At 44.3% G+C, this 23,914-nt stretch overlaps 4 protein-coding genes across 8 annotated transcripts; 3 read left to right on the forward strand and 1 right to left on the reverse strand.

The window, feature by feature from the left end:
• Positions 1 to 2,082: 2,082 nt before the first annotated feature.
• LOC107267053 lies at positions 2,083 to 4,030 on the forward strand. Of its 2 annotated transcripts, none has more exons than XM_025084274.1 (7): positions 2,083 to 2,435; positions 2,513 to 2,711; positions 2,865 to 3,053; positions 3,175 to 3,307; positions 3,408 to 3,500; positions 3,581 to 3,666; positions 3,747 to 3,941. In XM_025084274.1, exons 1-7 carry the CDS (start codon positions 2,419 to 2,421, stop codon positions 3,804 to 3,806), a joined length of 777 nt encoding a protein of 258 aa, XP_024940042.1. In that variant the 5' UTR covers positions 2,083 to 2,418; the 3' UTR covers positions 3,807 to 3,941. The 2 variants fall into 2 exon arrangements, with proteins under 2 accessions (XP_024940042.1, XP_024940041.1); XM_025084273.1 differs by having other exon boundaries at positions 2,085 to 2,435; positions 3,761 to 4,030.
• On the reverse strand, positions 4,021 to 6,661 carry LOC107267052 (putative nuclease HARBI1). 4 transcript variants are annotated; one of them, XM_025084271.1, is made up of 5 exons: positions 6,555 to 6,661; positions 5,649 to 5,883; positions 5,278 to 5,562; positions 5,016 to 5,160; positions 4,021 to 4,924 (listed from the first exon to the last, which is right to left on the reverse strand). In XM_025084271.1, the coding sequence occupies exons 2-5, from the start codon at positions 5,880 to 5,882 to the stop codon at positions 4,551 to 4,553; spliced, it is 1,038 nt and encodes a 345-aa protein (XP_024940039.1). In that variant the 5' UTR covers position 5,883; positions 6,555 to 6,661; the 3' UTR covers positions 4,021 to 4,550. The 4 variants fall into 4 exon arrangements, with proteins under 4 accessions (XP_024940039.1, XP_015593759.1, XP_024940040.1 ...); XM_015738273.2 differs by lacking the exon at positions 6,555 to 6,661 and adding an exon at positions 6,260 to 6,546; XM_025084272.1 differs by lacking the exon at positions 6,555 to 6,661 and adding an exon at positions 6,178 to 6,196.
• Positions 6,662 to 7,459: 798 nt separating this feature from the next.
• Positions 7,460 to 8,020, forward strand: LOC107267050. Its single transcript, XM_015738271.1, has one exon. The coding sequence runs from the start codon at positions 7,460 to 7,462 to the stop codon at positions 8,018 to 8,020; it is 561 nt and encodes a 186-aa protein (XP_015593757.1).
• A 2,596-nt stretch (positions 8,021 to 10,616) lies between these two features.
• LOC107267051 lies at positions 10,617 to 11,534 on the forward strand. The gene has a single exon (XM_015738272.1). The coding sequence runs from the start codon at positions 10,617 to 10,619 to the stop codon at positions 11,532 to 11,534; it is 918 nt and encodes a 305-aa protein (XP_015593758.1).
• Positions 11,535 to 23,914: the final 12,380 nt, after the last annotated feature.

The raw sequence follows: 23,914 nt of genomic DNA on the forward strand, positions 1-23,914 counted from the left end.
TACGTCAAATATTTGACGCTATGTTTATGTATTGAACGTGAAAACATTTTCACGATGCCATCTATCTCCATTTTTCCAGAACTTCTACTATGATTTATCGTGCAATTTTCTTCATGGGATGCGAACCAATCTTCATATCCTTGTGGATCATCCATCTTTTTATTTTTCCACGAAGAACATCCCTGGCAAAAGCTACTCAACACACACGCATCCACTACTTTACCGGTATATTTAGCAATAAGTGTTGAGACGCCGAATAAAGATGAAAAACCTCGCTTTTTCCGCGTTCCATCGCCGGAGACTGTAAATTCATCTTCTGGTTTTCCGGCTTCTTTATTGAGCTCTTTCTTCTGAGTAATCGCCAAGGACAACACATTTTCATAAACGGCCGAAGCAGCTATATATATATTTTCTAATACTCCATAATAGGTATTTCGAGCGATACCTTGTCCCATATCCATCAGTCCACAAAATATTTTTAATCCTTCTAAGCCGAGTCCTAATAAACGAATCACGAAAACCATGCGACGATTTATTTCGTATGCATTATCGATCTCACGGCATGAGTTGATTTGTTTTGTGTCGTCACATACGCACTCCAAAGAAATCATGAAACCCAAGCCTCGTACACCACACTGTTTAAAAGTTACTTCGCTTTTGCAATTCTTACAAATGACAGACGATGAAATGGCTGAGAAAACACTAGTAAACTCCAAAATGCAGTAAACTGAGGTTGTAGTAATGGTCAGTTCAAAATTTTTCTTTGCTCCAAGTTTCTTTGCTGACGTAGATGTAAATGACGTATCATTTTCAAGTGTATATTTATTTCCATGAAATTTTCGTTTCCTAGTCCGACCTCTATGAACTGGCTGAGAATGAGTTCCCTTTTGATCCATTTCCAATAATTTTTTAAAGTAGAGCGAGGAAAAATATGCTGTGCGCTGCGTTGATGCTACGACGAAACTGATCTACCGACGCTATACACAGATGTTGCAACGTATTTGTAAACAGTTCTGCGTCTCCTACTCTTGAATCTGAACAAAGAAGGGCCAGGTAGCAACTGGGCTCGAGAATATTCGATGCGAAATCCAGCGCTGCCCTAGCCTGCTGAGCGGGCTCCCGTGCGCTCCGCGTACCTGCTCCGTTTTACGGTTGTAACTTTTGAACGGTTCCTGTTTTCGAAAAATTCTTTTACCCACGTCTTCTAAACATGTTTAAGATGTGATTTATAAACAAAAAAAAATTTGATTTTTTTGACCTGAGACACTAGACGACCCCCTTATGGTGTCCAGGTTGTTGAAGCCGTGTGGTAAACGTAAGAGAGGAGAGTGTCCTGGATTATTTACGTACCTCAGGCCGTGCGAACAACAGAGAGGATACTATAGTTTGAGCGAAGCGCCAAAGCGTCGCTCGTTGCACACTTTTTTGGACACTGTAGACTTCTACGTCCAACACCTAGATACAAGAAACTACAGAGCGCAACACCTGGACACCCTGGACTTCCACATCCAGTACCTAGATACAAGAAACTACGGAGCGGAATACCTGAACACCCTGAACTTCCACGCCCGACACCTAGATACAGAAAACTATAGAGCGGAATGCCTGAACACCCTGGACTTCCTCATCCAACACTTGGACACAGGAAACTGCGGAGAGGAATACCTGGAAACCCTGGACTCGTACATGCGACACCTAGATACAGGAAACTACGGAGCGGAACACCTGGAAATCCTATATCTCTAAAAAGTGTCACTTAAAATACGAGGAACTATGTCCACGCACACACATACGTACACGAATACACACGCGCTCGATATGAAAGTTTTAATAATTCTATACTATTTTGAAAGCAGCCTTATATTAACTGGAAATTCGGTGTGAACGGTAGCTTCACGTACAAAATGTATTTGATTGTGTTGGGTATTCCTAAATTACCAACACCATCCAGAGTACAAATAGGTAAAGAAGGCAAAGCAGTCAGCGCCATCTATCGTGTAAAAAAGGAGATGGACGTGCGAAGACGACGACGACGACGACGATGACGACGACGACGGAACTGAAATAAAATCATCTCGCTCGCCAACTCAGTACGCCCTGTGGCGGGATTCTGTAACTCTCAATCGACAATTCTCGATATCGTTAACTAACGATATTTGTCGCTTGCGCGAGCGTCGCTACCTCCGTTGGGTGATCCTGTAACTTCCTTCTATCGATAATTATCGATGAAAAATCTTGTTCGAAGGCAGCGACAAAATTCGATATCCGTTCATTGGCAACGTTCATCTCTTGGGTTATCCTTAACCAAATTATAGTGATATCTAGAGGAATTTGTGAACACGTGAAAACTTCGGAAAAAAATATTGAGCTATTTTTAAATATAAGCAAACGACCACAAAGAATAAAGAAACGTTTAATATGACAGATCTTAAAATGTGAGTATCTTTCTTTCATCATTTCAATATATATAAATATAAGTAAAAATAAATTTCAAATATCGATTTTTGTACAGGAAGAAAATACGAAGTGCCCGATCGTCTGAGCAACAAATTTTGAAGATGCTCGACTTTTTTCTGCTAAATAAAGGCCTTGCAGAGGGCAAATTTTCCATTCTTAACGGCAAAGATGAAGCACAAGAGAAGTGGACAGAATTAACCAAAGAATTAAATTTAATAAAAGGTGCCGTTAAAACCTCTGAACAGTGGCAAGTGGTAAGCATTTCATTAATGTAATCTTTTAAGAAAGGTCTTCGTGTTTAAATCATAACCGGTTAAATCATAACCTTTCCGTAAAAGGTGGAACCTGTTTTGTCAAAACCCAACTCTGGGAAAACTTCCGACTATTAATGTTTACGTGCTAACAAGGTATGGAGAAATTTGAAGAGCCGAACATCGACGAAAATCAGAAATCTTCGAAAACGTAAGGCAGCAACAGGAAATAAGGCGTTGGATCTCCCACCCTTGACAGTGATCGAAGAACGAATCGTTGGAATTGTTGGCACGAGTTACATAGGAGGAAGTAGGGACTGCGCTGACAGTATTCCTGAAGAGGAGGTATATTCCGAATTATCGAAATCTTTTAGTACTTTGTGGATTTATTTTAGCAATGGATAGTCTGTTTTAGCAGTTTATCAGAAGGCGGTATATTGAATTTATAATATTCTTTATAACATAGGATTTACAAGAGGCGCTGGCTGAGGGAAATACGTCAGTCTTATCACTACATCCTACGGTTTCCAGCATTTATATTAATAGCGAGATTCCTCTTCAAGAAGAATCAGTAAATGTTAGCAGTGAAGCCCCAAATGGTTTGGAAAATATTTCGAATTTTTAACTTTGATTCTATTTATTATAACTCTAAAATTGACGTCGTGAGAGAGAATGTTCTAATGATAACCTGGATAACAGTTCCTCCTATACCACCGACAAACGTATCAACATCATATCTTTGGGGTGAGAAGTGCAAAGTTCCAACCTGTACTTCACGGACCACCAAAACAAGTAAGAATATCTGATATATCTGATATATTTGAGACAAATTATCTTCTATTGTTCTATTGAAAATGGTTGTTTTATTGCAGCTAAACGTCTGAGGCTCTCCGATACATTAAGCTCAGCTAGGGAAGAGTTTCAAATGATTTTGAAGGAGCAAACTAAAGCTATGAATGTAAGATCTAATTGCATACGTGTAAGAGCTGGTGCAGTATTTTTCTGTACTTATTGACCGAGAAGGAATAACGTCATTAGTCAAATTCTTGCAGATGCTTGCCGAAGCTGCCAAAATACAAGCTGATGCAGCTATGCTAAATGCCACTGCCATGCAGGACTTAGCAAAAGCATCAATTCAACTGGCAGAAGCTGCTTCCGTGCAAGTTGCAAATGAGGAAAAGCGAATTTCAATCATGGCCAAGTTGATAAATGTATTGTCCAATTTGTTGCCAATTTATTTGAATGAAAATATATAAGTTTAACAGATTGTTATGCCGTCGAGTTCTGTAGGATTACAAATAAATTGCACCGATTTGGAATTATATAGAGAACTATTATAGTTTATTGAAGTTGGTTTAATGTAAATACTAAGGTAACACAAGATTTAATAGGAGTAGGTACAATGATACTAATTATTCACAACTATGAATTGCGCTCCAGGACTTCACTCTTAGCTAGGAACTTTGCGAGTGACCGCTGTGGCTCACAAGGTGTCTCTCGTCGCTTTTATCTTAACACCTTATGCATAGGGTCAGCATTCGTCTAATGCTGACCTTGCGTCTGGAGATTAACTATACGACGAATCCTATCGTGGGGCATAACAAGATATAAAATTATGACGCCATGTTCGGTTTAAGGAAGTTATAAGCTGAAGTATAAACAAAAGTTTTTCATAGAAACATAGCTTCCTTTATGAGGAAGCATAAACATTCTAAGTACATGTTAGAATGTTAACATATATGCAGCAAAACGAAAATGCAAAAATCCTATGAAAATGTGTAACTCCACACAGAATGAACAATAATCCGATATAATTAAGCTATTCGCCAAATCTTTGCCTAATCAGGAGATCTTGGAAGCGACGTGCAGAGGTCGAATGTTAGCATCTGGATGAAAATCATATTCATCAGCATGGTTTACATCGTCTTCTTCATGGATGACGTCATCCAATACATCGTCATTGAGTAACCGATGATTAATGCGCATATTGTGCAAAACTGCACACACGTTAACAATTCTTCCCGCTGTGCCAGGATCATACTGTAGGACTCGGTGTTTTGAAAGGCACCGCCAGGTACTTTTCAATACGCCGAAAAGCCGCTCGATACAATTTCTTGCACTGCAAAGGGCCTCATTGTGTCGAAAGCGTGGATTTCCTACAGGTTCATGTGGCAAAGGAGTAAGTAGCCAGGGTTCCAACGGGTATCCTTGGTCACCTACATACAAAATTTCCGTATGTATTAATATACGTTGAATGAAATTCTAACATTTTTAGTCATAGAAATGAAATAATAAATAAAATAGTACCGATGAGGAATGTTTTCCGATCGCCGCGTTGATAAGCCCTTTCCATAACGCTACGTGCAGCAGAGGCACTCCATATATACGCGTCATGCCTTGCTCCTGGATATCTTGCATTGACGTTGAGGATTTTTAAATTTGGGTCGCATATCTAAACAGTTGAATATTGAATTGGAGTTAATGTAGATGTAATTTGTATAGTTTGCATAAGTAAATAGTGAGATAAATACCATTTGCACATTTAAAGAATGATACCCATGGTGTTTACCTGGATACCCTGTTTAGGAGCAAGTATTGCCACATGGGTGCAATCTATCGCTCCTATAGCTCCATCAAATGGTTGGGAAGCAGTTTGAAATTGTTGTCTTGCTTGCTGCCTGGCCTCCATAGTCATGGGAAATTGTATCCACTGACGAAATATGTGTTCATTGATGGCATCAGTTACTCTGTGTATGCATCGACTTACTGATGGCTGGCTCATTATTATTCCCCATTGCTCTCCTACAGGACGTTGAAAGCAGCCAGTGGCATAAAATCGTACTGTTGATAATATCTAAAGCACAAAAATCGCATATTCACAGCAATCACTAATTTTAACAATTAGTAACTCCATATATTCGTTTGAAAAAGTATATATACCTGTTTTTCTACAGATAATCCCGTCATTCTGGTGTCCTGCAGATGAGGTGCTAATAAATCTACAAGGTTTGACATTAACTCTGGCGTCAAACGGTACCGTTCCGTAAATTCAGTGACAGTTAAGTCGAATGGGTCTTGTGTCTCACGCAAAGCTTGCCTCTCCACTCTTCGCTCTAATAGTTGGAAACGGTTTTCTAAAGCGACTAAATCAAGGGCAAGATATCCATTAGCCATTCTGAAAAGAAATTTATGCATTTAAATGGAATATCTACATTGTGATACACATAAAATTGTATAAGAATTCCTAACCTTCAATGAACTAAGATAATCCATTGCTACAGCAAGATTTAGATTTAGAGATGATAGAAGACTGTCATAAATATAGAGGTTAACTATGAGACCATCAAATAACTCCAATCAATTAAACACTTTTACATGTTTAATTAGAGAATAATACTTTAGAGTTTCATCGACATAATGTTAATATTGGCAGGTATGCATTTAATTATTATATAAAAAGTGTCCGTACGATTCTTACTCTTGTGTCGCTAATAACCATTGCTGTTGGTGCGACATCAAACAAACAAATAAAAAATAAATAAAATTCTTACTCGATTACTTGTTGTTGTTTGGCGATATAATCTTGGTGTTGGCGGGTATGTGTTTACTTATAAGTAACTATTGAAATATTAATATTTCAATCAACTTTATTTGTCAAAACGTGTGTAAAAAAAACTCTCCGTACAATTCTCACTCGAGTACTTGTCGTTTTGCTTGATGTCACTGACTGTCGATGATGGTTAACGACTATCGTTAGGCCTTAGCGAGGCGTTCGAATGCATCGCTTGCCTTTCGACAATTTTCGGAACTTAGCGATTCGATGTAACGACAAATATCGATACCTACCGCGTACAGAATAACCACTAGCGACAATCGTCGGTAGAATACGTTAACGACAGCGATAATCGTCGCTAACGAGTTACAGAATCCCGCCACTCATCTCGTACACTAATCGTATTGAACATGGTGGCAATCAATTCAGAACCCTCAATTCCTATAGTGAATGTATGAATAACTTTTTCTCATGTATAGCGGTTAATAAGATATTTCGTTCCAAACAAAGGTATAAGAGTTGATTCAAGTAAAGAGTCTCTGCGAGTTGTGCCCTGTACAGCCGGTTGCCTGTACTTGGCGCGAGACTCAACCGAGTCTCTTGATACGCTTAATGTTTTATTCCCTCTCGCCCGTTACCATTATTGACAAGATATGAGGAGATGGAGGTGAAGGAAACAAAAAAAAAAACAAAAATAGGTATATTAAATATATATTGAATATTGCAAAAAAAAGTAGCTGTACAATTTTATTAAGAGAATAAACCCTTAAGCATGACCATTCTGGGCACCCGTGGCGCTTCGCATGAAGGAGAGGTACTCATGGTTATACAGGGAAAGTAGCTCCACCTGTCGAGGCATATAGTTTTCAGTTTGCGCGGTGTTTGAACTTTCCCGCGGCGAGCGAGCTAATTAGCGATGCTGGTTTCCACAGCCCTCTACGTGTGGCGCGCGTCTCGTATCCGAGCGACAGAGTTAGTTAGCATCGCAGCTATTTTTTCAAGCGACACCAGTCATCTCATTGTTTATAAAACAATCTTCTCACTGTAATTTTTTCTGTCAAATAATATTAAGAATAAATCAGCACCTTTATTCTCGATCAAAATATTGGTCAAATCGAGCCGGATAGTGAGAAAGTTAGTGAACGGTTGAAAAATACAGTCCACGACACAACGTGACCACGTCTCGGAGAGACTCAACATGGAGGCTCTACGCCAGCAACGCGGTGCGGCCAAAACAAAAGTGACGAAGCTCGAGAAGAAAGTCGACACCGAGCGAAATTCTGGGCAGCAAATATCAAAAGAAAAAATCGAGGTGTATTTAGCAAGATTGGAAGATATACGCTGTGAATTCGACGACGTGCAGCAGCAAATCAACGCCATCCAAGTTGGCGATCCGACAGTCGCCGAAGCAACGGAGGACGAGGCCTTCGGTGACAGGTATCTCAATCTGAAAATCTTATTAAAAGAAATGTTGGCTAGTGTGGCATCAATACAAGCCGAGACGCGTCCATCGCTGAGCGATGAGGTGTTGGTACGCGTATTGCAGCAACAATCAGAGCTCATGCGACGATTCGGTGAAAATAGCGCCGGCGGCGATTCACAAGCTACAACGTCGAACAACGACGCCATTGCGCAGCTTGTCCAACAGCAAACCGAGTTACTACGCCGATTCGCGGACGGAGGTAGCGCTGCACGCAACGATTCGAGCGTAAAATTACCAGTTATCAAGCTACCGATGTTCGCCGGTCGCACGGAGTAATGGAAGCGGTTTTCGAAAACATTTAAATCGCTAATACACAAAAACTAAACCATTGCTGGCGTTCAGAAATTTCAATACCTGATTTCGTCACTCACAGGAAATGCTGCAAAAATTGCCGAGTCGATCGAATTGTCAAGCGACAACTATACGGTCGCTTGGGAGTTGTTGACAAAGCGTTACGAAGCTCCAAGGGCGATAAAAAAGAAACACATACAGTGCCTTTTCGCGATGCCGCAGATAGAAAAGGAATCGTCAAGTGCCATTCGAGAATTGGTCGACTACACACTGAAACATCTAAGAATTCTCGAATCTTTAAAGTTACCGACGGACAAGTGGCACGATTTAATCATACATATGATTGAATCGAAGCTCGACAACGTGAAACTTCGAGCATGGAAACAGGACTCCAACGCAGCCGATGCAACGTTGTAAAAGCTGACCGATTTCCTGCAATCACGATGCCAAATCCTCGAGCGCGTCGAGGCGAGAACCAAACAGAAGGACGTCACGAGCAAGAGTGAGGTCGAGAAGCAACAAGCGAAGTCGCGCGTTAAAGAAAGGGCAACAAAAAACGAAAAAGCATCAACACTTGCAACTTCATCGGGGACCGGAAAATGTTTTCTATGTTAAGGAAAACATTTTCTTTACCACTGCGAGAAATTTATTGCGAAGCCAGTTGACGTGAGGATGAAGGAGGTTCAACGAATGAAATTGTGCATCAATTGTCTTCGAAATGACCACTTCGTCAAAACGTGTCGAATAGGAACCTGCAGGGAATGCTCACAGCGGCATAACACGTTGCTGCACCTTTCGGACACGAAGGAAGGAGTTATCGTCAAGCTCCCGGACTCCACTGCAAGCAACAAAACGAACAACGTCTCGGTTCATCACGCATCGGATGACCCCAGGAGGCAATGCGTCATCATGGCTATAGCGGTAGTCAACGCAGCACGTGCCAACGGTTCAAGGGTCGCAATACGTACACTTTTAGATAGCGCAAATGAAGCAAACTTTGTCACGCAGTCGGCGTGCAATAAGTTAGGTGTTAAACGACATAGGACATCCGAAATCATCACGGGGTTGAATGAAATGGAAAGTAAAATCTCTCAGAGTTGCAACATTGTGCTACAGTCGAGGAATTCGGGCTTACGCGTAAACGTTCGTTGTTTCATCGTGCCGACGATTACAAAAAATTTGCCGTCGGTGGAAATAAATCGAAATGCGTTACAAATTTCGTCGAACGTCACGCTCGCGGACATCGAGTTCTACAAACCAAGCGCGATCGACATGTTAGTAGGCGCGAAATTCTTTTTCGAATTATTGGAAGCTGAAAAAATCGAGCTCGGCAAAAATCTTCCGGTAATACAAAACACGAAGCTCGGGTGGGTACTCGCGGGATCTATCGCACTCGCGCACACGCCAAGTTTGACTTGCACTCGCAGCACAATCGCGACTTTGAATTGCTCACTAGAACATTGTGAACAGAAATCTCGAGAAATTCTGGGAAATCGAAAACGTACAGGCTGAGACAAATCGAGTCCTTTCATCGGACGAACGACAATGCGAAGAGTTCTTTGTGCGCACGACGGTTCGCGACGATGAGGGACGTTTCGTGGTGCGATTGCCATTTCGCGAGAATCCGAGTCAATTGGGTCGATCGCGAGAGATCGCGAGTAGACGATTGGTACAATTAGAACGTCGTTTCACGAAAAACCAAACCTTGTGAGAACGTTACATAGATTTTATGCGCGAATATCCGAAGCTTGGGCATATGTCGCCAGCGAACGAACTCGCGCGAGACAACGAACGTCCAGTAGTTTACCTACCACATCACGGGGTAATTAAGGAAGCTAGCAGCAGCACAAAGCTTCGCACAGTATTCGACGCGGCGAGCAAAACCAACTCCGGGGTAGCTCTAAACGATATCCGTCATGTAGGGCCTACCTGGCAGAGTAATCTGATCGAAATAGTCACGCGTTTTCGAATCCATAATATCGCGTTGACCGGAGACTTGCGCAAGATGTATCATCAAATAATCGTGCATCCCGACGATCGCGATTTCCAACGTATATTGTTAAGAGAATCACCAAACGAGCTCGTACAAGAGTTTAGATTAAATACGGTTACATATGGCGAAGCGAGCTCGGCTTATTTAGCAATCAAATGCGTTTGTTGACTTGCGGAGCGGGCAAAAGACGACTATCCTATCACCGCGCGAATAATACTTGATGAAATGTATGTACACGATATTATGACTGGCACCGACGACGTACAAAGAGTCGTCGCAGCACAACGACAACTCACGGCCCTGCTACAAACTAGCGGTTTCGAGGACCATAAGTGGTGTTGAAATCGCCCAGAAAGTCTGGCTCACGTACTTCGAGAACGACGAGAGGAGGTTTCGACTCACAGCATCGACGCGAACGACACTTTAAAGACTCTCGGTCTCGAGTGGAGTCCACGCGACGACCATTTTCAGTTCGCTGTACAGCAAACAGAGGCGGCAACTACGAAGCGGCAAATATTATCGGCAATCAGCAAATTCTTCGATCCCCTCGGATTGATTGGCCCGATCTTGACAGCAGCCAAATTACTGATGCAAGAAACGTGGCACATAAACTGCGATTGGGACGAAACTCTTCCTGAGCCATTTGTCGATAAATGGGCATTATTTCGGCAAGAGTTGAACTCAGCAAAAACGTTGCTCTTCCCGAGGCGGATTGTCTCCTTCGACAAACCACATCGATTGTTCATACACGGATTCTGCGACGCTTCTGAGGGAGCGTATGGCGCTTGCCTGTACATCCAGGCCGAAGACAAAAACGTAGCTCTCGCTGCAAGATTGCTGTGCTCAAAATCCCGAGTCGCACCGATCAAGGCAACGTTGATACCCAGATTGGAATTATGCAGCGCAGTCTTGCTGGCGCGCTTAATCGCCGGAATTCAAAGGTGTCTGAGAGTAAGAATCGACGGTATACAAGCTTGGTCGGACTCTACAGTTGCACTTTGCTGGATTCGCGGCGACGTAGGTCGTTGGAAAACATTCGTCGCGAATCGAGTGACGGAAATCGTCCAAGCATTTCCAGCAAAACATTGGAATCACGTCAGTGGCGAGGAAAATCTAGCCGACCTTATATCTCGCGGGACGAGTCCACGCAAACTCGAGGAGTGCGATCTGTGGTGGTCAGGGCCTTCGTGGCTCAAGGAAAAATTCCCAGCACCGCAGAACGATACTAAAGAGCCATCCTACGACATCATCGAGATAATTGAGGCAGAAGAACGCAGATCAGCTCCGACGTACAATCTGGTTACCGAAGAACATCAAACAATTCAAGAAATCCTGGACAAATTTTCCTTGCTAACGAAAATTGAGCGAGTATTGGCGTATTGTCTGAGATTCATCGCGAATCTCAAGACGCAAGCCAGGGAGCGAGCTCTTAAACGACTATCAGTGGTTGCAAGATTCACATCGACGCATCGTCAAACACACTCAAGCAGCTCCATTCGAAGCTGAAATTTCGGCTTAAAAGAGCGACCGCAGCCTGAAGACGTCCAGCAAACTCAGTCAAATGCATCCATTTCTTGACGAATACGGAGTCCTCAGGGTGGGCGGTCGACTGCAACATGCTTCGTTATCCTTCGAGCGTAAGCATCCGATCGTGTTGCCGGCCGAAAACCGTTTTACAAGACTAGGTTATTTGAGCGAGAGCATCTACGTTTGTTTCATGCAAGCCAATTATTACTCTTGTCATCGATCAAAGAAAAATATTGTCCTCTCAAGGGTCGATATTTAGCGCGACAAGTGTGCCATTCCTGCGTCCGGTGTGCAAGAAGCAAGCCGCGAGATTCATCGCAAATCATGGGAGCACTACCGAGCGACAGAGTGCGTCCGAGTCGCGCCTTCATGACCACCGGCGTTGACTTCGCGGGACGAAGTCGTCGTCCAGTCGCTAGGTTCAAACTTCACACCACAATAATCTTGGTTAACGAGACGTATTACAGAATTCAAGCTTCCCGATCGATTTAAAGAGAAGCCGGTAATTATTTATTGTGAAAACCGTACCGTATCGTACCGTACCGGTTTAACCCGTACACAGTGGACAGTAGTACTTGCTTCTTGTACATGATGATTACAGGAAACTTTAGTGTACGATCAGTGTGGGTGTCTGAGCAGTACTGCATAAGGCGGTATCTAAAAACAGATCATCGAAATATCATCGAACATATACCTCCACCACCACAGCCTCCGCCATACACTGTTTTCATAGGATACAGCGGACAGAGTACATGGGCTTGACAGAGTATTCTGCTGATACCGCAGGATGTATCAGAGATGGCTAGATATGATACCCTATAGCGAGTGATTCACTGCTGCGTGCATCTACATCAGCGTCAACATGATCCAGCGGTATCCGGTAAAAAAGAAAACAAGCGGCCAGCGGCACTCGCGAACGTCCACTGATGTACAGTCTGAGAAAGTCAGTAGAATCGTTACAGAGGTACATTGCACACAAAAATTTATAAAGTTGTACGAAGAAGAAATGGCGCACTACGACGGCGAGGAATTTTTGCGGCAAAGGCGTATACAAAGGGCAAAGACACAAGTCCTCTACCGCTACGCAAACCCCGAACAATATCCAGAGGAAGAGACCATACGAAAGTGGCTGCGATTAGGTCATTTAACGGGTGTACTGTTAGTATCGATATACATGTCGAAACCGGGAGCCCTGGACGCTGATGATCTATACGGCGATAACCCCGACATGATCTGCCGTAAGGGCGGGGCCTCTGGTGTCAGACCTGTGATGCTCCCGGAGCTATCTATAGCTGCTATACTGGATAAGGGATACCGCGATTTCACACAGTGTAGCGTGACGCTGGGTTTTATCGGTGATCAGCGTTGTAACGATACCCCTTACGCACAGCGCGTATGCACCCACGAGTGGCTGGCAAAAGACGAGTGGCGTATGCCGACGATGGTAGTCCCAAGTGCCGCATCACATATCGACGACCGATGACGAGATTAACCCTAGCCATGCTACGGAGCAGGTGTAAACGACCCACACCGAAGGAGTTACCACGCCACGCACCTATGCATCTGGAATCGCAGGCGTGGTTGGCTGCAATCAATCACCTCGAGAAATTACGCGAAAGCTGCGTCACCCTCTGGTGTTTGAGGGCTATGCGGGCCTACGAGACAGCGCTAGACATTCTGGAGAAACGCTGCAGGCTGACAGAGTTTATAGGGTGCGTTACCCTGGCGACACGGGATGGCCCACCACACCTAAAATATAAGGAATACCGAACGAGCGTGGTCAGCATGCCCAGCGGCCTTTACGCGTACCTGGAAGCACTCGACGACACGTGGGATGTCTATACAAGCCACGATGTGTACGATGAGGAGGGAGAGCACGCGAAGGAATCGAACAATTTGGGGTACTATGCAATGGTGCATGCCCAGTGGCCTTTACGCGTACCTGGAAGCAGTCGACGACACGTGGGATGTCTATACAAGCCACGATGTGTACGATGAGGAGGGAGAGCACGCGAAGGAATCGAACAATTTGGGGTACTATGCAATGGACATGCGAACAGCATCCCGACGTAACATTCGACACGTACGTTGTATGGCAATTTTTCGCGATGAGAGCTACGAGACCCTGCTGCAGGATGGTCGCGTTGGAAAGGATATCACCGTGCAACTCATAGGTGGTGATATCCATGAGTTGGATACTGTAAAAGATTGGTGCGATCTTCTGGTAGCTACGGATTGTAAAATAGAGTAACATGATACGCATCTCTAACCCTTACATCACGATGGAGAGAGATGGTGATGCACGCTGGAGCGGTGTGCGTCAGCAGATCGCTGCAACTCCCGACGCATCACCTCTATGCTGTTTTACCCGTATTATGGATACATGGTATTTCGGGATCGGTGAACAAGCGATCGATAAATACTGTATATATATTTGTCCGTTTGTTACGATTGAAACGTTTTACCCAATTTTACCCTATTTTCAACGGATAACGCTGCCATAAGAAAATCGTGATTTTTTCCGCTGAATCAACTGTTTTACATGGTCACGTTTTAAGACATAGTCTGCTGGTTTTGAAATTAATATCGCAACGACTGTAAGATGGCCTCGGGCTATATGTACCCTGCTTTAGTTCGTATCACGACGTCCCGGTAGACAGACTGATCACCTACAGCAATCAGCAGTTTACAAAAAAAGGTCATCTGTAACGAATATTCGCGAATGTATTGGCGATTTCGTAAAGACCCGGCGTCTGATAACGCCTATAAACGCGAGATTATTCTCACCTGTGTGGTGCAGAGAATTAAGATATTTTGGTTTACGCACGTTAACGCTTAGATTAAAAACTGTATTTTCCCATTGTACTCTACGCGTGCTAACCAGAGGTCACGAGAGAGGGTATTTTAAAAACGATCCGTACATACTCTCGTTAGCCGTAGCGTGTATTAACAAACGAAGAGTGCGCGATAACCGTATCACCAGGGCTATTATAGCCGATCATGCGTTCTACGAAGGTATGTATTTTCCGCTTATCGGTAATATTGCTTAAATAAACTACTTTTTGAAACTATATAAATTTTACAAGAATTGACGTGATTTCACAACGACGACGCACCTGAGGAGGAGGAGGATCGGTTGCTTTTAGGGTGCCTCAATCGTGTAGAGGAGGTTTACCCGGATCCAAGCACCAGCACAGCGATGATGATGCAGCACGCTAACGGTAAAGCATACTTTTTAAAAAAAATTTACGGATAATATACGTTTTTATTTTAAAAAAAAATGCCAGGATCATCGACAACGCTGAACACACGAACGGATGAAGAAGAAGAAATGCATTACGGTACATGGGGTATGTGTCATACAGCGTTGGAAAAAAAAAAGAAAAAAATGTGTTGTGCTATTCATAAATTTGTACAGATGCATTCATAGCAATCACGTCGGACGCCAGCAAAGACGACGACCACCAGGATGATATCGACGATCGCTCCACCGTTTCCAACGATTCTAACGAGCACGATCGAGGTAATAATGATAAAGTACAGAAACCGCTCAAAATTTATTTGTGTGAAAATAAAAAAGTAAAAAAAAATTGTAGATTCGCTCGATGCTGATATAGACAACGATAGTCGAGAGCCTATTGTACAGGGTGACTTACTACCACCACAGGATCAGGACAATGCTGAAGAACCAATACTATGGGTTATCAGGAACGGTGTTTACGTAGAGGCGGATGCCGACGAGGCTGCTGAAGTATTAGCAGAGCTCGATGATGATGATGACGAGAATCTAAACGACTCGAATACCTACGAAGAAGGTAACGTATAAAGTTATGTTCCTTAGCGGTTAACGCTTTTTTTGTCGAAATTGCTAACTTTAAAGTAATGTAGGGGGTGATGAAAGCCAGTTAGACGCGCTATTCTCATACATCGGGTCAATATTTAATCCTCGTGAGGAATGAGATGTCAGTATGCGCTTAACACAATCTTTTTTGTTTAACAAATAAAATTAAAAATTTTATTTCCAAACGTTAGATGCAGAGGACGACGGGGTATGTCGGCAGATCAGCGGTGGACCCCTTCTTCGACCACAGAGCGACGACGATGACGACGACGGAGATATCAATAACGACGTGCTACCGCCGGGATACAGATTTACAATACATTCCGATTACTTCTTCCGATCTACTACTTCCGATACATTACGGTATCATGGTTACAAGGAGCAGTCAGAGATATACACGTGTACCTCACAAGCTTGTGTACCGCGTGGGACTATATAGGTCTAACGATCAAATCCGACAGTTTTGCGTGCGGGGCAGCGTGGCTGTCGTACAGACCGGCTCGAGAACTTCTCGAAAACGATGTGTGGGGTGTGATACCGTTCGTCGCACAGGGCGCCCAGGCATTCCAAATAGATAGGTCTTTTTTCATCGAGTCGTGTATAGTCGAAGCGCACAAATTTGTAAAAAAAACACTCTATCCTGACCATAGTAAATAACGATAATCTCTGTCTACCTAGGTCGCTCGCTGTGGCGATGGTACACGCTGAACGCGGGGAAATACGCTCTGGGGAGTTGCATAAGCGATCTTTTTAAAAAAAATTTACGGATAATATACGTTTTTATTTTAAAAAAAAATGCCAGGATCATCGACAACGCTGAACACACGAACGGATGAAGAAGAAGAAATGCATTACGGTACATGGGGTATGTGTCATACAGCGTTGGAAAAAAAAAAGAAAAAAATGTGTTGTGCTATTCATAAATTTGTACAGATGCATTCATAGCAATCACGTCGGACGCCAGCAAAGACGACGACCACCAGGATGATATCGACGATCGCTCCACCGTTTCCAACGATTCTAACGAGCACGATCGAGGTAATAATGATAAAGTACAGAAACCGCTCAAAATTTATTTGTGTGAAAATAAAAAAGTAAAAAAAAATTGTAGATTCGCTCGATGCTGATATAGACAACGATAGTCGAGAGCCTATTGTACAGGGTGACTTACTACCACCACAGGATCAGGACAATGCTGAAGAACCAATACTATGGGTTATCAGGAACGGTGTTTACGTAGAGGCGGATGCCGACGAGGCTGCTGAAGTATTAGCAGAGCTCGATGATGATGATGACGAGAATCTAAACGACTCGAATACCTACGAAGAAGGTAACGTATAAAGTTATGTTCCTTAGCGGTTAACGCTTTTTTTGTCGAAATTGCTAACTTTAAAGTAATGTAGGGGGTGATGAAAGCCAGTTAGACGCGCTATTCTCATACATCGGGTCAATATTTAATCCTCGTGAGGAATGAGATGTCAGTATGCGCTTAACACAATCTTTTTTGTTTAACAAATAAAATTAAAAATTTTATTTCCAAACGTTAGATGCAGAGGACGACGGGGTATGTCGGCAGATCAGCGGTGGACCCCTTCTTCGACCACAGAGCGACGACGATGACGACGACGGAGATATCAATAACGACGTGCTACCGCCGGGATACAGATTTACAATACATTCCGATTACTTCTTCCGATCTACTACTTCCGATACATTACGGTATCATGGTTACAAGGAGCAGTCAGAGATATACACGTGTACCTCACAAGCTTGTGTACCGCGTGGGACTATATAGGTCTAACGATCAAATCCGACAGTTTTGCGTGCGGGGCAGCGTGGCTGTCGTACAGACCGGCTCGAGAACTTCTCGAAAACGATGTGTGGGGTGTGATACCGTTCGTCGCACAGGGCGCCCAGGCATTCCAAATAGATAGGTCTTTTTTCATCGAGTCGTGTATAGTCGAAGCGCACAAATTTGTAAAAAAAACACTCTATCCTGACCATAGTAAATAACGATAATCTCTGTCTACCTAGGTCGCTCGCTGTGGCGATGGTACACGCTGAACGCGGGGAAATACGCTCTGGGGAGTTGCATAAGCGATGGAACGCTGTATGGCGTCAACGGGGTAAATTACAAAAACAATTTGCTCTGAAGCTTGTAACAAACGCGTGTGTAGACATATCGCCGGATGGTTGTGGTATTCCAGAAATTGATAAATTTCAAAGTTACCTAGCCCCGAAGGGTATAGCAATCGTTGTTTACGACTTTGACAGCATAAGCGGCGGCGAGAAACTGCTGTACCCCTTCTTCGACCACAGAACGACGACGATGACGACGACGGAGATATCAATAACGACGTGCTACCGCCGGGATACAGATTTACAATACATTCCGATTACTTCTTCCGATCTACTACTTCCGATACATTACGGTATCATGGTTACAAGGAGCAGTCAGAGATATACACGTGTACCTCACAAGCTTGTGTACCGCGTGGGACTATATAGGTCTAACGATCAAATCCGACAGTTTTGCGTGCGGGGCAGCGTGGCTGTCGTACAGACCGGCTCGAGAACTTCTCGAAAACGATGTGTGGGGTGTGATACCGTTCGTCGCACAGGGCGCCCAGGCATTCCAAATAGATAGGTCTTTTTTCATCGAGTCGTGTATAGTCGAAGCGCACAAATTTGTAAAAAAAACACTCTATCCTGACCATAGTAAATAACGATAATCTCTGTCTACCTAGGTCGCTCGCTGTGGCGATGGTACACGCTGAACGCGGGGAAATACGCTCTGGGGAGTTGCATAAGCGATGGAACGCTGTATGGCGTCAACGGGGTAAATTACAAAAACAATTTGCTCTGAAGCTTGTAACAAACGCGTGTGTAGACATATCGCCGGATGGTTGTGGTATTCCAGAAATTGATAAATTTCAAAGTTACCTAGCCCCGAAGGGTATAGCAATCGTTGTTTACGACTTTGACAGCATAAGCGGCGGCGAGAAACTGCTGTACGACGGTTCGCAAGTAGTTGATAGCGCGTACGGCTCAGCGAATCCACGGCAAACGCTCCGCATCCTGTATTATAATAATTTGCAGCATTATCAGCCTATTTTAAATATGCGGGGTGCGATCGGTAGTCGTGGCTTTTGCATACCATGTAACAGTTCTTACACGCACGAGGCAGAGCATAAGTACTCCCACAAATGCGCTAGATGTTTCGGAAAACCGTCCTGCGATTCGGCTCTCCCCACATTGTATTGTCGCGAGTGCCATAGGTACTTTTTTGGCCAAATCTGTTTCGATAACCATATAAACACGCTATTTATCAGACAGAAGGGAAAAGATAGGAGCGTATGCCAGGCCGTTCGCAGATGTCCACAGTGTCTCAGGCCTCTTCAAAGAGCGCTGCGTAAACACTCTTGCGATAAGGTGTACTGTAGAGTCTGCAAGAGCGTTAACAAAGTAGGCCATCAGTGTTACGTCAGACCGGTAAAAAAGGCGTCCGTGGAAAAAAAAATATTCTATTCATTTTTTACGATTTTGAAACACAGCAGATACAGAAGCTGCTCGGGTGACGACATGGTACGCATCCACACACCAAACTTGTGCGTCGTTCAGCAAATGTGCACAGCATGCATAAACGATACAGATCTCGCGAGGGTATGCCCGTCTTGCGGTGTACGCGAGTACGTCTTTGAAGAGGATCCCGTAAGGCAGTTTGTAGATTACGCGTGGGATCCTAAAAGAAAATCTGTAAAGTGATCTGTGTGGCGCATAACGCCAAGGGTTTCTACGCGCAGTTTATACTGAAGCATATCGTGAAGCGCAAACGGAAAACTCTAAAACCACCAACGTTGATACTCAGTGGCACGAGTATCATAATGATGAAGACGAGTCGTGTAACATTTATAGACAGTCTTCATTATTTTCACATGCCGCTGAGTGCACTGCCAAAAGCCTTTGATCTCGTGGGCTTTGCTGGTTTGAAACAAAAAGGTGTCTTTCCGCATCTATTCAACACCCCCGAGAATCAGCATTATATCGGTCCTCTACCGCCACTCGAGTTTTATTCGCTCGATACGATGCCGTCGGCTCAACGTTATCAATTCTTAGCATGGTATAACGAACAATGGAATGCGGGCTGCGTATTTAACTTTCGAACAGAGGTTATTGATTACTGTAGATCCGACGTCGCCATCCTCAGACAGGCATGCGTTTCTTTTCGCGCAATGTTTCTCCAGCACGGTAGCGTTTGTCCTTCTCGGAGAGCACCACCATAGCCTCAGCGTGTTCGAGTTTTTCGAAAAAACTTTTTGCGGGACGACCAGATAGCCATTTTACCACCGGGCGGGTACCGCTACTGCGAGAAACAATCCCGTAAGGCTCTGTTATGGCTCCTTTCGCTGAAGCATCGTTGGGGTTGTACCATAGTCCACGCAGGGCGCACTCGGGAGTACCGTCTACCGGAGGGTACGCCCGTCGACGGTTACTAGCATGACACCGATACAGGCCTGCGGCACGTCTTGCAGTTTCGGGGTTGCTTCCGGCACGGGTGCCCAAAATGCTATCGCATAAACAGGGACACGTGGGTGCACACGGGCGAATCTATGGATGCGCGCTTCGAGAGAACGCAGGCAACGACTGATAAGACCCGGTATCTCGGTTACAAATTGACGGAATTCTGGGAGTGTGAATTCGGTAGCTGAATAAACGATTTGGCACAGGCCACTTTATGTAGAACATTGAATGAGAACCCGTTGGTAGCGCAACCACCGCTTGAACCCCGCGATGTTTCTTCGGTGGTCATACAGGGAATACCGTCAGTTTTTACGAAGTCGAGGGGTCTGAGAGGATACACTACGTAGATGTGTTTTCGCTCTACCCCTTCATATCGAAAACGGGGAAATTCCCTGTAGGTCACCCTAGAGTGTACGTGGGCGATAATTGTCGCGAGCTAATGGGTGATCACCGGCTTTATGTAACTAATATTACAAAAAAAATGTACAAATGTATATGCAACCCTGAACAATAATACGGATAATAAACGTATTTATTTGAAAAACAAAAAAATGTCTTTTATCGATCTATTCCCGAAGGCTCTACCAGCCCGTTCACGTTATTTTTTTTTTTCACCGGCGCTTCGTACATGCTAGCAGTGCACGATGGCTAGCGATATGGTTGATGCAGACATATACATGCAGTTAGCTCACAGGTGCACGATGAGCTCACCCGGACGAGAGGCTAGCAACGTCACCGCTAAGAGCTAACACGCGCGCGCGCTACATACGAGCCTCACGCGTGTCGCGCGCCCACCGCGGGCCGAACCCCACCTATGGCGGAGGGTTTATGTAAAGTCCGGTAGACTCTTTAATAGTATATTCGTAAAGAACACCGCCAAATAACCTCATTTGGCATAATGGACACGCGGTGGAAGCATCCATGGACGTCGATGGTATGCGGTCCAACGGGCTGCGGGAAGACGTTTTTGGTGAAGAAATTCCTACAGTTCATCGGGGACATGAGCGACGTTTGCTTCGCGCGCGTTCTTTTCTACTATGCAGAGTGGCAGGACGGGTACAGGGAGTACACGAGCGCTACAGAGTTTCACGAGGGCCTACCGCAGAACACCGATTACGGCAACGATCCACGCCCCAAACTCGTCATCATCGACGATCTCATGAGGGAATCATCCAATAACACGGTGGTCGATCTTTTTACCAAAGGCAGCTATCATAAGTATATCAGCGTTATCATTATCATGCAGAACCTCTTTCATCAGGGGCCCGGGCAGCGCGATATCTCATTGAACGCCAACTACATTGTTGTATTTAAAAATGCGCGCGACAGAGCGCAGATACAGCATCTGGCCAGACAGGTGTTTCCTGAAAAGCCGCGCTTCGTACAGGAGATCTACCGCGATGCCACGGACCAACCGCATGGCTATCTACTACTCGATTTGAAGCAGTCGACCCCCGATAACTGTCGCTTTCGCACGTGCGTGTTTCCTTCTGACACTCCTACACTCCCCGAATTTTATCGACAATTTCATTAACAGGACACGCCACTCTGCGATAAGAATGCGCCTGGTCGACGTAACCCTGTATAATGCCGGTAAGACACGTATAAATCTATCTACGCGGTACGCATCAGCGAGCACGCGTGTCCCTAAATACAGTATCGGTACGGTACGCATCAGTAGCGCTAGGAACCCTTTTGCGGAAGGTTACGAGGGTGGGTGGACTCGAGAGATTTTTAAAATCGTACGCCTAGGTACAACGAGGGCACCACCCGTCTACATCTTAGAAGATCTCGCCGGCGAGGAGATTGACGGTATTTTTTACAAAGAGGAGCTTGTTCGAGTTCGCACGGACCTCGCAAAGGATACGTTTCTAGTCGATCGTATAATAAAACGAAGCGTTCGTGGGAAAACCCAAAAAGTACAAAGTATATTGTATAAGGAAATTACAAAGTATATTGTTGATTATTTATTAAAAAGTCAAGTTACATAAATACTTTAATAAATGGTCTTTCTAGTGTGTACACCCCCGGCTTTCATACATAATGACCTAAGTGAGTACCCGGGTACCCGGTCATTGAACGGAGGAGATATTGACTTTGATAGTTAATAACTTTTATTAAATGAATGAATTAAACAAATTTTGACGAAAAACTGACGTCAAACTACTTCAACTCTGGGGATCCGGGCGTTCAAAAAAATTTTTTCAGGGGAAGTTAATAAATTCTACATTGCAAACTGAAATGGATACCCGAGTACCTGGTTATTGACCGGAAGGTTAAAGAGCAATGAAGAACCAATTTTATCTCGTTTTTCCTAGTAACAGCAGTATGTCGTACTATCCCGAAAATAAAACTACAAGTTTTACGACGCATCTACCGCATCAGATCAATTTACACAGGACATGATCCGTTGCTCTGGTTGAAATACAGATTCCTATGGACTTTCTTCACGTGCCCGCAGTGCTAAAAGACTGGGATCACCTGGTCGTAGTCACCACCCGTACCAAACCGAGAAAGAACCATAAAAAACCGATAGCCGGCCTTATAGTGACTGATTCTAACGTAGCGCACGACGTTTACGATGATGTAAAGACACTCATTGACGAAATAAACGCTACCAGGGCTATGACGGGCCGTCTCAAACTAGAGCTCTGCAGAGGCCGTTACGTGAGCGTATTGTTCGTCTTTACCGATAACGATCTAGACGATCCGCACGAGCTGAGACTCTGCCGCTCTCTGGCGCGCATCCTAGGTTTTAACGGGTCGGTCGTGGTATCGAAAGCAGAACCCCTTGTGATGGCCAATCAACCGGCTAGTCTCATCAACGCCCTACCTAAGATGCTTTTTGTTTACACCGATGTCTGCGAGCCGTATATCACCGGAGATGTCCAAACACCCTTGCTTCGCGTGGTTCCCCTGCAAACGGATAACAAATACGCGTACGTAGCCATGAAAGTGCTCTCGTTTTTACCGTTAAAGTATATACCCTTGCTCCGCACGACTTTTCAAACGATCGACATCGATATAAGAGACCACCTGGGCGACCCCATACCATTCGAATCAGGGACGCTCTCCGTAACACTACACTTTAAACGGCTAGACTGATGGCTTATTACACCGATTACTACGATTCGCAGATAGGCGGGGGCCCCTCCACGAAATTTCAGGTGTTCGCGGGGTCACCGTGTCAGCGGGGTCATGGTATCGGTAGCTTTCTCGGTGGTCTGTTTCGGCGCGTGCTACCCCTACTATCGAGGGGGGCTCGAGCCGTCGGTAAGGATGCGGTGCGCGTTGGTATGAATATCTTAACAGACGTCAGCGAACGCGGTGCTCCGCTGAAGCAGACGTTTCGCACCAGGGCCGCCGAATCGGGTATGAATCTTAAACGTAAGACGCAGGCGAAAATTGATGAGCTCATGAAAGGATCGGGTTATAAAGCTGTAAAAAGATCACGCGGTGGCCACTCTATCATCGGCGTCGCTGGAAGGAGCATCGCCTTACCCTTAAGAGCTGCTAACAAGCGTAAGAAAAAGAGGAATACGAAAAAAAAGATCCCCCCACGTAGCAAAAGCAAAACAAGTAGTAAAAGAATAATGACAAAAACCAAGAAACCAAAAAATAGTCGTAGGAGCGGTAGTAAAATAAAAAATAAGCGGAGCGTGCTGGATATCTTATCCTGAGCGCTATCTTTATCATGGCGTTCCTACACGCGCACTCGTGCGAGTGTATGAAATCGGAGTTTGAGCTCTTTATACTACCACCGACGCAGACTACTATAGTGTTACGTTCCACTCCTTATAACTATCAATGGCAAAACACATTATATTCTTCTACACATTATAATCATTTAATCATATACTCATTAATGTAATATATAATTAACGTTACACTAACAATATTAAATATTGTATTTTACTTTGTTAATATTGAACAGTGATAAATAAACGGATAAGCCTGAATCTTCTCGGATAACATTCAAGGAGATTCAAATAACGGA

This window comes from Cephus cinctus, unplaced genomic scaffold, assembly GCF_000341935.2.
Source record: "Cephus cinctus unplaced genomic scaffold, Ccin1 Ccin1_scaffold0335, whole genome shotgun sequence".
NCBI lineage: Eukaryota > Metazoa > Arthropoda > Insecta > Hymenoptera > Cephidae > Cephus > Cephus cinctus.

Bases quoted from the DNA above. Each gene is read 5' to 3' on its own strand.
- LOC107267053 (XM_025084273.1), top strand. The intron at 3,308-3,407 runs GTTTGGAAAATA...CCTGGATAACAG, and splicing joins TAGCAGTGAAGCCCCAAATG to TTCCTCCTATACCACCGACA. The intron at 3,667-3,760 runs GTAAGATCTAAT...AAATTCTTGCAG, and splicing joins AGCAAACTAAAGCTATGAAT to ATGCTTGCCGAAGCTGCCAA.
- LOC107267052 (XM_025084271.1), bottom strand. From the start codon at position 5,882: ATGGCTAATGGATATCTTGCCCTTGATTTAGTCGCTTTAGAAAACCGT. The intron at 5,161-5,277 runs GTAAACACCATG...TCAACTGTTTAG, and splicing joins CTCCTAAACAGGGTATCCAG to ATATGCGACCCAAATTTAAA. The intron at 4,925-5,015 runs GTACTATTTTAT...TTTTGTATGTAG, and splicing joins TCGGAAAACATTCCTCATCG to GTGACCAAGGATACCCGTTG.
- LOC107267050 (XM_015738271.1), top strand. From the start codon at position 7,460: ATGGAGGCTCTACGCCAGCAACGCGGTGCGGCCAAAACAAAAGTGACG.
- LOC107267051 (XM_015738272.1), top strand. From the start codon at position 10,617: ATGCAAGAAACGTGGCACATAAACTGCGATTGGGACGAAACTCTTCCT.